Here is a 12,240-nt window from a genome sequence, read left to right as displayed (position 1 = left end):
ACAATATTAGATCAACTTTATATTGTTAAATTTATCTTCGATTGGTATTTCGACAACTTTTCTGAATGTTTCGATTACCTGTCTACATATTTCGACAACTTATCTAAAATTTCGACAACGTATCTAAAAGTGTGAAAATGTCTAAAAAAGCTCAAATAATGCTATATAAAGGAGCATAGCGTCATTATTGGATCCTATTTAACATGTTTCAAATAAAACCTTGTTAACTAACCATCACATGATGATTAAGGATTGGGTGGTGGATATCCTAGTCAATGTACTTAGATGATTGAGTGTCATAATCAACCTTAATAATAAGATGACCAATTAGATCATAATGCACACTTTCTAGTTGTTAAATTGATCTAATTGTATCTTTTATAGTATTTGTTCAACTTTATATTGTTAAATTGATATTTGTTTGGTATTTCGACTACTTGTCCGAATGTTTCGACTACATGTCTACATATTTCGACAACGTGTCTAAATGTGTGAAAATGTCTTAAAAATCTCAAATAATGATATAAGGCTCATATCGTCATTATTGTATCCTAATTAACATTTTTCAATAATCAATGTGCATATCTCGACACTCTGTCTGAGAATTTGACCACTTGTCTAAAATTTTCGACCACCTGTCCATATATTTCGACAAGTAGTCCAAAATTTGTACAACCTTTCTAAATCAAGTATTACCAGTCTGAATTTTTCCTTATAAAATCATATCTAAAGCATAAAATTTAAAATTACACAAAATTATAATATTACATATCCACTCAAGTCCAAAGTAAATAAATCATGTAAGTAAATTCTATATCGAAGATGTTGTGATTGATTTCTGTAACTTCATATATATGTTCAACTAACTTCTCAAAGGTTAGGTTAGTTTATATCAAACTTGATCTTGACCGCGAGCCATTTGAAATCCATTTCCATGAGTCTTCATTCTTTTTCCACAATCCATCACACAATATTACAATGTATTTTGATGTCATTTGAAAAAAATACGACAAACAAACAAATATAAATTATTGGTATTACTTAGTTAAAAAAATTATATATAAAAAAAGAAAATCACGAAAAATCATGAAAATTGCCCGTCTTAAAATTCGACAAGTGGTCGAAATATATGACATGTTTTTTGAAAATTCGGCATGTCTAAAATTTAGACGGGTGGCCGAAAATATACGACGACTTGTCTAAAATTTAGACAATTGGTTTGAAATATCAGACACCTTGTCAAAAAATTAGACAGGCTATCGAAAAGTTATGATTTTCTCTATCCCAAAAAATGGCCGAAACCACCATTAATTTTTCTTCTTCTTCTTCAGATTTTCAAGCTTTAAGCTCCATAAAACTCTATAAATAAACCTAATTCCTTACTAATAATTTCAATCTACTAAAACAATTATTTTACATTTTCAATCTACAAAAACAACATCAAATCTCATTTTTAATAATAACGTATATAAACTAACATTTTAAATATTTGAGAATATGGGTGGTGGCCGTATTTGTAGAGAGATGTGGGTGGCGGTCGATGATGGGCAGTGGTCGCCGACGGCGAGATGGAGGTGGCGGCTGGATGGGGGTGGGTGAGAGGAGTGAGAAAGAAGATGATAATTTTATGATTTTTATTTTATTTATTATTATATTTTAATGGAAAAATGAGTAATAACAAAATTTCATTAATAAACGAGGACATTTACTTAAAAACTATGTAAAGTAAGCTAAAGTGACTATAAAAATATGTCATTTTACCAAGGAACTTATAATAATAATATAATAATAAATAAAATAAAATAATTATATCATGTATTATTTATAATAATAGAAAGAATTAAAATCTAACTCTTTAGTCTGAACTATACTTAAGAAAACCACTATGCAACTTATTATTTCAACTATGTTTTCAGGTGTACAAAATAACTATAATATATATTCATATAAAAAAAATTAGAATTATAATTATTATATACCAAAAACACCAAGAATACAACATTTATTAACACTATATTTGGTAGAAAGGAAATAGATCAAAAGATATAGAAAAATATGGAGAGGAAGAAAATATAAAGGAAAGAAAAAAAATCTTATAATATAAAAATTATTATTTTATTTATATAATTTAATTTTAATAGTTATTAATAAAGGTTATTTAGTAAATTACTTTCTCTCAAAGATAAATTTTCTTTTATTTACCATGCCTGTAAATTTTACACAATCCACAACAGATAATACATTTTTTGAAGTTAAAGTAAATATTAATTAATAATAGGTAAATCATATATAGTTGTTATTACAAAATATTTATAAAGAAAAATAACTATAAGTATACCAAACTATTTACAACAATCAATAGAAATAAGAGTATATACTTTTTTGTATTTGTGTTTTGTCTCATTAACTGTTTGGACCCTGTATTTTGACAAATTATTTTTTGGACCCTAAATTTTATAAAATGGCTAAAATAGAACACTAAACTTAATTTTAATGAAGAAAAAATTGAATATAACAACACAGTTTTTAAGCAGAATGATTTTATTTTTGTTATGAATTGTTAGTTTAATAAATTATTTGTGATTTTATTTGAGAAAACATTGACCAAAATCAGGTTTAAAATTCTATTTTTAACCATTTTACAAAACATAAAATCTAAAAAGTAATTTATCACAAGATCCAAAAAAAAAAAAAATTAAAAACCCTATAAATGACCGTGACATAAACTTCAAGTATTGGTCTAATGAGATATATACAAAGAGTGCGAAGTAAAGAACACGCACATGAGCAATGACATATCACCCTACCAACTATCTTCAAGAATAAGAACACCGATATTTGAGAAAACCCCTACCGTGGGCACTAAAGCCCAAGGCTACAGGTGGTTCGCAGTAGATATAGTGCTGTATACAAGACATGACCAAGTTATTGCAAAAGAAATTTTATTTATTTTAGTGGGAGAATATTATATTATTTATAATGTTAGATTAAATAAATGTGATAAAATGAATTTGTCACATTTTGTAATATTATCTGAGAGTTATAAATAAGTGAAATAAAGTGTGTGTAAATTTGTAAAATACTTTTTTTAGAGGTTACTCATCTTATAAAATCATTAACCTTATGTGCTATTATATTTATTAGTTGTTGGAGATGTAATTTTGATTCATATTAATTACATGGAAGTTGCAAAATTAAAAGGAAAAGAATTTCAACATTTTTGTGGCAAAGTACAAAATTTGGGAGCGCGCTGTAGAAATAAAGTTGTGTAACTGTCAGAGTTTTATTCTTTATTTTTGTTGTTTGATTTGTAAATTTTACTTTTGAGTTTGTATTAATTTTCTTATATATTATCTATATTTATTTGTATTTCAAAGTGTTAGTAATTTTATTTTATTAATCACATTGTAGAAATGTGTTTCTTGTCGAGAGTTTAATATGGTTTCCATTATTTGCAATTAAATATAATATTCTTTACCAATAGCAGTTTCTCATCAACTTTCAACTCATGTCACGCAACGTGGCCGTCATTGGAGCCGGACCTTCTGGTCTGATCGCCGCCCATGAGCTCCGCCGAGAAGGTCACAAAGTGGTGGTCTTTGAGCGGCAAAACCAAGTGGGTGGCATCTGGGTCTATAATCCAGTGACTGAGTCAGACCCACTTGGGGTTGACCCAGTTCGGAACCTGGTCCACTCCAGCCTCTACTGCTCCCTTCGCACCAACTTCCCCAGAGAGGTGATGGGTTTTGGGATTTACCCGTTTTCGGTCAAAGAGTCCGAAGAAAGAGATCGAAGAAGGTTTCCGGGTCACAGGGAGGTTTTGGAGTACTTGACAGAGTTTGCCAATGAGTTTGGGATTGTTGAGTTGGTGAGGTTTCAGACTGAGGTGGTTTATGCAGGTATGGTGGAACTTGAAGGAGGCTGCAAGTTCTGGAAAGTAAGGTCAAAGTCAAAGTTAAAGAAGAGAGATCGTGATCAAGATGAGGAAGAAGAGTTTGTTGAAGTTGAGGAGATTTATGACGCTGTCGTTGTCTGCGTTGGCCATTATACAGAACCTAGTATTGCTCAAATTCAAGGTAATTTATTTTTAACTTTTTTATTTTTTAAATTGAATGAGTGTCATGATGTGATGAACCATAATCCTTGTGAATCTCACAGCCTACAGGTAATGAACCAGATGCCATAGTTGTACTATGCAGAATTTTGATCGTGAGAGAATTGTCACAGAATTTAAACATATTGATGTGAGAGACCCACAGTTGTACTATGCAGATGGAATCCATGGCCATATTTATTATGCATACAAAGATGAATATATATCAAGTGGTCATTTCATTTAATGTCAACTTGATCATGTTGTTGCAGGCATTGATGCATGGCCAGGAAACCAAATGCACAGCCACAATTACCGTATTCCAGAACCATTTCGTCATCAGGTCAGGTCTATGTATGCATTCAAAGCAAAGCAAAGCAATCTATTTTGAGTATAGTTGATCACTTGGCCATGTTATGATCATCATCTCATGTAGATTTTACCTTTTCCTACTTGGAATATATATATATATATTATAGGTTGTGGTTTTGATTGGAGCATCAGTAAGCGCAGCTGATATATCTCTAGAGTTAGCTGCAGTTACCAAAGAAGTCCACATCGCATCAAGATCGATTGCCACTGGTACTGCACCCGCAAAGCGACCAGGATATGACAACATATGGCTACATTCTATGGTAAAAAACTTTCACTCATATTTGGGCAGCTATAACTGACTTTAACATCCTTGACATATTCGAACCAATGCAGATTGAAAGAGCCCATCAAGATGGTAGTGTAGCTTTTGAGGATGGTACTGTTGTCTTTGCTGATACCATTATTCACTGCACAGGGTATAAATAAATATGCTATCAGCTGATTTTGCTTTTTGGTTCGTTTTCAACTTCCTTATTTAAGGTTAAAGCAATCAATTAGTATTAACTTTCACCCAAATTTCACAATCGAAGGTATAAATATCATTATCCTTACCTTGAAACCAATGACATTGTTACTGTGGATGACAACCGCGTTGGACCACTTTATAAGCACATTTTCCCGCCATACTTAGCTCCCTCGCTCTCCTTTGTCGGAATACCATGGAAGGTATATCATCCTCTCTTCTTCGTTAAGACACTAACATGTGCATGGTTTTGTAATGACCCCACTTCAAGCTTCTATTGAGCCTAGTCTACAAACTTGTAGTTCAGTTATTGAACTCTTAATCTCTACCTTAACAGGTTCTTAAATGCCAGCTGGTACCAATTGACTAGCTTCAGTAGAAGTTTGAAATAGGATCATTACAGGTTTGTTCGCACAAAATCTGATATTTAAGTCCCTCTCTCGAATGCTACTTACATAGTAGTTGCTATAGTTTTATGTAAGCTCGATTGGTTTCAAAAAAAGTACTGTGATTAATATGTTCATGATGTGAGTGAGTAATTTGGTTGGTGATGAAAGTAGAGATCTTTCCTATTTGTTTTGTTGTGGCAGGTTCCTCCTTTTCCCTTGTTTGAGTTCCAGAGCAAGTGGATAGCAGGTGTTCTTTCGAATCGAATTAGGCTTCCATTAGTAGAAGAGATGATGGAAGATGTTGAATCATTTTACTCTATGCTTGAAATGTCTGGCTTGCCAAAGCGGTATACTCATCGCATGGGAGAATCTGTGGTACCTTTCTATTTTCACAAACACACACATATATATATATATATATTTAGAAAACGGAAATTCTTGGTTTTAACGGTTTTTTATTTTTTAATATTAAATTTAATAGAATATTCTTATATTTAACGAAATATTCTTATATTTAACGTTAATTTGTAAACTCTTAAACTTAAATAAAATAAAAGGAATAATTAAAAAAATTAAAATAAAATATTTTTGAGATATTTTACCATGATAATTATTTAAAAATAATAAATAATTAAACAAATTAAAATATGATATTTTTGAGATATTTTACCATGCTAATTATTTTAAAATAATAAATAATTAAACAAATTAAAATATAATATTTTAAAGATATTTTACAATAATAATTATTTAAAAATAATAAAATCATACGTTCTATAACTTAAATAAAATTTAATTAAACTTAAAATCACTTATTAGGATAATATCATATTAAACATATAATATAATCTACTGTCAATTAGTAATAAATTACTTCTTTAAAAAAAACTAGCAAGAAACTTAAATTTAAAATTCAATGTATAATATTTAATATTACATTAAATATATAATATATAATCTCTTGTTGTCACTCCTAAATTCAAAAATGATAACAAACGTAAACTTAAATAAAAATAAATAAATTATTTAATTAAAATAAGATATTTATTTGAAATTTATATGACATTAATATAAATTTAATAAAAATAATTAATTAATTCTATAAATAAAATTAAACAAACGTGCGTATTGCACGTTGTTTGTATCTAGTCTATATAACAAGTGTGTAGATAACGGAAATTCTTGGTTTTAACGGTTTTTTATTTTTTTTAAGGTTAACTTTAACGAAATATTCTTATATTTAACAGTAGTTTCTAAACACTTAAACTTAAATAAAATAAAATAAATAATTAAAAAATTAAAATAAGATATTTTTGAGATATTTTGCAATGATAATTATTTAAAAATAATTAATAATTAAACAAATTAAAAATAAGATATTTTTCAGATATTTTACAATGATAATTATTTTTAAATAGTAAATAATTAAAAAAATTAAAATATAACATTTTTGAGATGTTTTACAATGATAATTATTTAAAAATAATAAAATCATATGTTTTATAACTTAAATAAATATTTAATTAAACTTAAACTCACTTATTAGAATAATATCATATTAAACATATAATATAATCTACTGTAAATTAGCAACAAATTGTTTTTTTTTTTAAAACTTGAAAGAAACTTAAATTTAAAATCCGCGTATAATATTTAATATCACATTAAACATATAATATATAATATCTTGTTATCACTTCCAAATTCATAAACTAGAACAAACATAAACTTAAACAAAATAAATAAATTATTTAATTAAAATACGATATTTATTTCAAAATTTATATAAATTTAATAAAAATAATTAATAAATTCTATAAATAAACTAAGCAAATGTGCATACACGTTTCTTGTATCTAGTATATACGTTTCTTGTATCTAGTATATATATATATATATATATATATATATGGTGTAATAAGCTGCAAATAAGTCCTTGTTAATTGATCCTTGTTTGTTTTTATGATCATTTTGGAACTTTGCAGTTTGAGTACTGTAATTGGCTTGCTGTTCAGTGTGAGTGTGAATTTCTTGAAGAGTGGAAAAAAGAAATGCTATTCGCAGCTGTAAGTAACTTCAGGTTACGGCCAGAGACATTCCGCGACATTTGGGAAGATGACCATTTGATATTGCAAGCTCACCAGGACTGGAATCTACAATGAAAATACAAGTATGATCCATTGTTGAAACAAAAATGGAATTTGTCTAATTCCCATTAGTGAAAACTTTTTTACTTTAAGCTTGAAATTTCTGTTATGCCTTATGCCTAAAGAAGTCTACTCATTGCTTGGAAGACTCTCAGCTAAGGTACTGTTCAACTTTCTGATATGTGCTTCACATCTGGTGCCAAACAACTTAACTCTAGCTTATTATTAAGAGTAATACTAATTGGTATCCAGTCTTTAATGGAGAAAGGGTAACAAGAGTAGAATTGTTCGTCAGGACATGTACCGTGACAATTGGGAAGATGAAATGCATTGCAGGCTCACCAGAACTCTGCTATAGATTATTTCTTTAAATGAAAATCAACAATGAAAAGTCTAAGAGGCCCTAGTTCCAATAAATTAATCATTGTCAACAAAATACAGTATGTTTACTTTCTTTCCATCAGTCATAAAATTTACAATCGGCAACACTTCACCTATCACAGGTTTACTAAAGATCAATTAAGCAACAGAAGAAGAGTTCTATATGGTTACTTTTTCATCTTAGAAGAAGCCTTTCTTGATTTCTTGGGCGATCTATCTTCAATGAAAAGATGCTTGTACTTCTCCAAAACTCTTTCTTTATCTGCAACCCTGCCTAAAAGCTCATATGCATTTGCCACTCTCAGCACTATTGATTTCTCAGGAGGTTTACGATCATAAGCCTCCAACCCCTCAAAAAGCTATCAAAAGGAGGCATCATCATGTAGGTTAGTCACATGTTAAGCTATATAATATGCATGGCAATTTAACAGGATAATGATTAGCTAGAGAAGACTTGAATCAACTTTTAAAAATGATTATTTACAGTACCAACATCATATATTGCAAATCATTTATTTTTTTTAATATCAGGAGCTCCATGAAGTAAAAGACATTGCTAGATAGACATTGCTAAACTCTAAATTTATGGGATGATGTAAAAGACATCGCTAGATAGATATCCATGAAGAACAGAACCCCAAATCTTATTGTAGTAAACCACGGGCTCGAAAAAATCAAAATGTTGACAACTCATAACTGAAAAGTTTAAGCATTCGACTTTTATGAACAAGCAAAAGCCTACCTTTACCAAGTTCTCCATCATGTTGTTTCGATAGTATATAGCTATCATACGTCTGCACAACTGCCAAGAAACTGAATGCAAATCTATGCCGATTTTCTTCTGCCAAAATGCATGTGCTTCATCTACTCTGTTGTCCATATCTAGAGCATTTATCAACTGTGCATATGTACCCATTGTGGTTCCCTGCCCCTTGCTTAGCATCCACTTAATAACCTAGAAGTGAATAGAAAGAACCGTGACTACTGGCTACTAACAGAATAAGAATCAAAGCAAAAATCTTGTACCTACTTTCCAGCTACTATGATAAAATAATAAAAGCATTCTTATTTTTTCCCTTCCAATATTTAGATTTCTGAATATAGTTTTACTAAATTAAGGAAAAGTTTATATTAATTATTATATATAGGATGATTAAATATTGTGTGGTTTATAAGGTTTAGAGAAACCTATAAATTAAGGTGTTGTTTTCTTTCTTATATATCCAAAAAAAAGAGAAAAAAAAGGTTGTTAAAAAGTTTGAAAGGAGAGAGAAGCTTTTGATAGAATTTTTGTGAGAAAAATTCTTGGGTGTAATTTGGGTATGGGTTGTGAGTTACAAGTGTTGTAAACACTTTGTACATTTTTATCTTTCTCGTAAAAGATTTGCAGCAAATTTAGAGACATAGGCACTTGTCGAACTCTGTTATCAAATTTATGTGTGTATTATTTCTGTTAATATTTTTTTGTTCTCACTAATCTGATTCATATGGAAAGTTGTGTAATTTTCCTAACAGTTGGTAGTGTCATTAAACAGGAAACAAAATTTGAAAAAGAGGAAATACTTCTTAAAATCAATCCCAATAATTCTTGTGGTTCAAACAAATGATTGGAAAAAGGGAGTCAACCTCGAAGAAAACTTTCGTTCATAATTTCTTTTTACAAATGCGTAAATATTAAAAACTTTGACGCATGAAAAAGCTCCTCCTAAGTTATTTCATAACTCAAAAACTTCGAAATAATGTATTAAAAATGTGTGTATGCTTTCTTGTCCAAAGTAGTTCAAGTCAGAGAAATTTCGGAATTAACATGTTTTTATTCCTCCCCTATGTTGTTCTTATATATGGAAAAGATCAGCATCCACACAAGCAATATGAAAGAGAGATAATCACCCATACCTGGACAACTTTATGCCATTCTTCTTCCTTCTCTAGAGCAATTATCACATTTTTCAGTGATGCTATCGGAAAGCTTTCCTCCCAAGCAACCCAGGCATCAAGAGCACCATAAACAGATTCCTTATTATCCAGTCTGTCTTTGAGATCAAGTAGCTACAAGGTTTGGGGTAGGGAGTCTTAATATTTTTGCAAAGTGAACATGCAAGGGAAAAGAAAATCATGCTCAAAACATGATGAGAGATACAATATAAAGAAAAGCATTACAGCAACAAGAGGATTATTGACATTCATAAAGATTCAATATGAGGATCAAGTAAAAATTAAAGATGGCAAACCTTCTTACCTAACAAGATCAAAATGAGATGAAGTATTGCACACAGTCAAAAAAATTTCACTAAGTTTTAACTCAATTGAGATGCAGGAAAGAGAAAGTACTTAATGTTCATATACTTACTGTCTTTACAAGAAATTCACCCTTCTCCCTTTTTGAAATATTCCTCGAGATTCGCTGCTTTTCAGCATCTCTGTCATCTTCATCTAGACGCTGACCTCGAGGTTGGATGTTGCGTTGATCCTAGAATATAAGTTTCAAAACCAAATAGTATGGAAACTCTTGAGGTTTATCAAAAACAATACAAATCTCAATCAAATAATACAAGTACAAGAGTATGTCATCTTATAAGAGGATAGTATAATAAACTATGTAAGAAGAGAGGAGAGGAGATGGGGAAAAACTTGTATGACAGAATTGAGAACACTATAAGAAAAGGATATGAAGCACCAACTTTGTTTTTACATCTTGAAATGAAATAGAGCTAAACAACTTAGACTTTAAAGTTGTTTCACCAGAGTCAACAACCAAGGAAAATGCAAGAACTGACTTAAAAGAACGAATGGTATGTATGATCACAGGAAGCTAAGAATATTATGTTGCACAAGCAATTTGACCGTGTCCTAAGATACCTCCACCAATGCCTGAGAATTTGCAGTCCTTTGGGTAGGCATGTGAGCTTGAACCATTGTACTATAGTTATAATTGAACTTTTGGACCCTACTTACTCCAAACCGAGTAAATCTGCGAATCTGCAAAACATCACAAGTTAACAGAAATTCGTAAATTGTCACCATAACAGGTGGTCATTGTTGCATTCAAATTGTCATTTTTACTAAAATAAGAATCGGTTTAGCAGCAATAAAATAAAGTTCAACTCTAAAGAACAATAGATTGATTAACGGGTTTTCTTTTCTCCCTGAATAAGTAGTTGACTAGTTTCTAAGCACAGAAAAATACAAATTTACCCCAAAAACAAATAGATAAATGATTATATTTGAATTGATTTTTAAGCAAAGTACTGATAAAGTAGTGAACTCACAATATAGGACATGGCTGGTAGATGATGTCTAGATGGAACTGAACTGATGTATTGTGAACTGAATGAAAGGAAAAAAGAAACACGTATTAAATCATTACACAACGTTTACAATCTAAAATACTCAATATTGTCTCAATTAAAATTAAATCAAAACAGAACTATCATAATCTTGTAAAAAAAAGCAAAATAAAAATATACAACATGAATGTTTTCTATAAGAAAATTTTCAATTGCTCATCTTCGTACTGCATACAAAAATAAATAATACATTATACATTACAAACAACAGATGAATCAAAATATTATCATTTTTTTCTTTAAAGCATTTAATCAAACACCTTAACTACAATATATATTTCTTTAAAATATTTAATCAAACACATTAACTACAATATATATATATATATATATTTCTTTAAAACGTTTAATCAAATACCTTGACTACAATAAATATATATATATTTATATAGTCAAAAACCTTTGACACAAAGGTTTAAATCATATATAAACGTGTTTAATATGTTATATATATACATGATATAACATAAACCAATACATATCAAATTCAATATGAGCTTCAAAAACAATATTAATAATAATAACAATATTTTAAAGAAAGGAATAGGATAGTATACCAAGTGAAGTGGAAGTGGGAGCCGTCGGTCTTGGCTGGGTGGTGTAGTGGAGTTGGGCCTGTGTCGTCGGGCGCTGCCGAGAGAGAAAAGAAGGAGCTTGACTCTTAAGCGAGAGAGGGAGACGCGGGAGGAGAGAGGATACTTTAATTTCATCAGATTTTTAAAATAAAATATATAGGTTTTTAAAAAAAAAAATTAATTTAAGGTTATATATTTTAAAAGTTATGGATTAGAATTTTAAATTGTTTTTTTTTTGTTTGTTTTGGTAGCAGTGTAAATTATTGAAGAAAATCATAATGATTCGAGAAGAATTGAAAAGGATTGCCATAAAAATACTAAATCTTTTATATTAGTTATCCTTAATTTTTTTACGCCAACAATACTAAATCTTTGCTAATAGTACCAGGATTAAATATTATTTTTTTTGACAGTAAAAATACAAAATCTTTACTAAAAGTTGCACATAAATACTGATATAATTTATTTTT

The 12,240-nt window shown here is 29.5% G+C and overlaps 2 protein-coding genes across 4 annotated transcripts; one reads left to right on the top strand and one right to left on the bottom strand.

The window, feature by feature from the left end:
- The first annotated feature begins 3,401 nt into the window (after positions 1-3,401).
- LOC133778207 (flavin-containing monooxygenase FMO GS-OX-like 5) lies at positions 3,402-7,689 on the top strand. 2 transcript variants are annotated; one of them, XM_062218076.1, is made up of 7 exons: positions 3,402-4,076; positions 4,366-4,436; positions 4,573-4,728; positions 4,802-4,884; positions 4,999-5,134; positions 5,269-5,334; positions 5,522-5,655. In XM_062218076.1, exons 1-6 carry the CDS (start codon positions 3,509-3,511, stop codon positions 5,299-5,301), a joined length of 1,047 nt encoding a protein of 348 aa, XP_062074060.1. In that variant the 5' UTR covers positions 3,402-3,508; the 3' UTR covers positions 5,302-5,334; positions 5,522-5,655. The 2 variants fall into 2 exon arrangements, with proteins under 2 accessions (XP_062074060.1, XP_062074059.1); XM_062218075.1 differs by lacking the exon at positions 5,269-5,334 and adding an exon at positions 7,306-7,689 and having other exon boundaries at positions 3,415-4,076; positions 5,522-5,695.
- A 97-nt stretch (positions 7,690-7,786) lies between these two features.
- Positions 7,787-11,920, bottom strand: LOC133778208 (pentatricopeptide repeat-containing protein At4g21190). Of its 2 annotated transcripts, XM_062218078.1 has the most exons (7): positions 11,753-11,890; positions 11,118-11,175; positions 10,708-10,827; positions 10,199-10,318; positions 9,745-9,897; positions 8,591-8,803; positions 7,787-8,207 (listed from the first exon to the last, which is right to left on the bottom strand). In XM_062218078.1, exons 2-7 carry the CDS (start codon positions 11,127-11,129, stop codon positions 8,016-8,018), a joined length of 810 nt encoding a protein of 269 aa, XP_062074062.1. In that variant the 5' UTR covers positions 11,130-11,175; positions 11,753-11,890; the 3' UTR covers positions 7,787-8,015. The 2 variants fall into 2 exon arrangements, with proteins under 2 accessions (XP_062074062.1, XP_062074061.1); XM_062218077.1 differs by lacking the exon at positions 11,118-11,175 and having other exon boundaries at positions 11,753-11,920.
- Positions 11,921-12,240: the final 320 nt, after the last annotated feature.

The sequence above is a fragment of the Humulus lupulus genome, chromosome 5 (genome assembly GCF_963169125.1).
Source record: "Humulus lupulus chromosome 5, drHumLupu1.1, whole genome shotgun sequence".
Taxonomy (NCBI): domain Eukaryota; kingdom Viridiplantae; phylum Streptophyta; class Magnoliopsida; order Rosales; family Cannabaceae; genus Humulus; species Humulus lupulus.
The sequence above is the reverse complement of the archived record's forward strand: the minus strand, read 5'-3'. Positions and strand labels throughout refer to the sequence as shown.

Bases quoted from the DNA above. Each gene is read 5' to 3' on its own strand.
- LOC133778207 (XM_062218075.1), top strand. From the start codon at position 3,509: ATGTCACGCAACGTGGCCGTCATTGGAGCCGGACCTTCTGGTCTGATC. The intron at 4,077-4,365 runs GTAATTTATTTT...ATGTTGTTGCAG, and splicing joins TAGTATTGCTCAAATTCAAG to GCATTGATGCATGGCCAGGA. The intron at 4,437-4,572 runs GTCAGGTCTATG...TATATATTATAG, and splicing joins CAGAACCATTTCGTCATCAG to GTTGTGGTTTTGATTGGAGC.
- LOC133778208 (XM_062218077.1), bottom strand. From the start codon at position 11,905: ATGAAATTAAAGTATCCTCTCTCCTCCCGCGTCTCCCTCTCTCGCTTA. The intron at 9,898-10,198 runs GTAAGTATATGA...CAAACCTTGTAG, and splicing joins GTGAATTTCTTGTAAAGACA to CTACTTGATCTCAAAGACAG. The intron at 8,804-9,744 runs GTATGGGTGATT...ATTCACTTCTAG, and splicing joins AATGGCATAAAGTTGTCCAG to GTTATTAAGTGGATGCTAAG.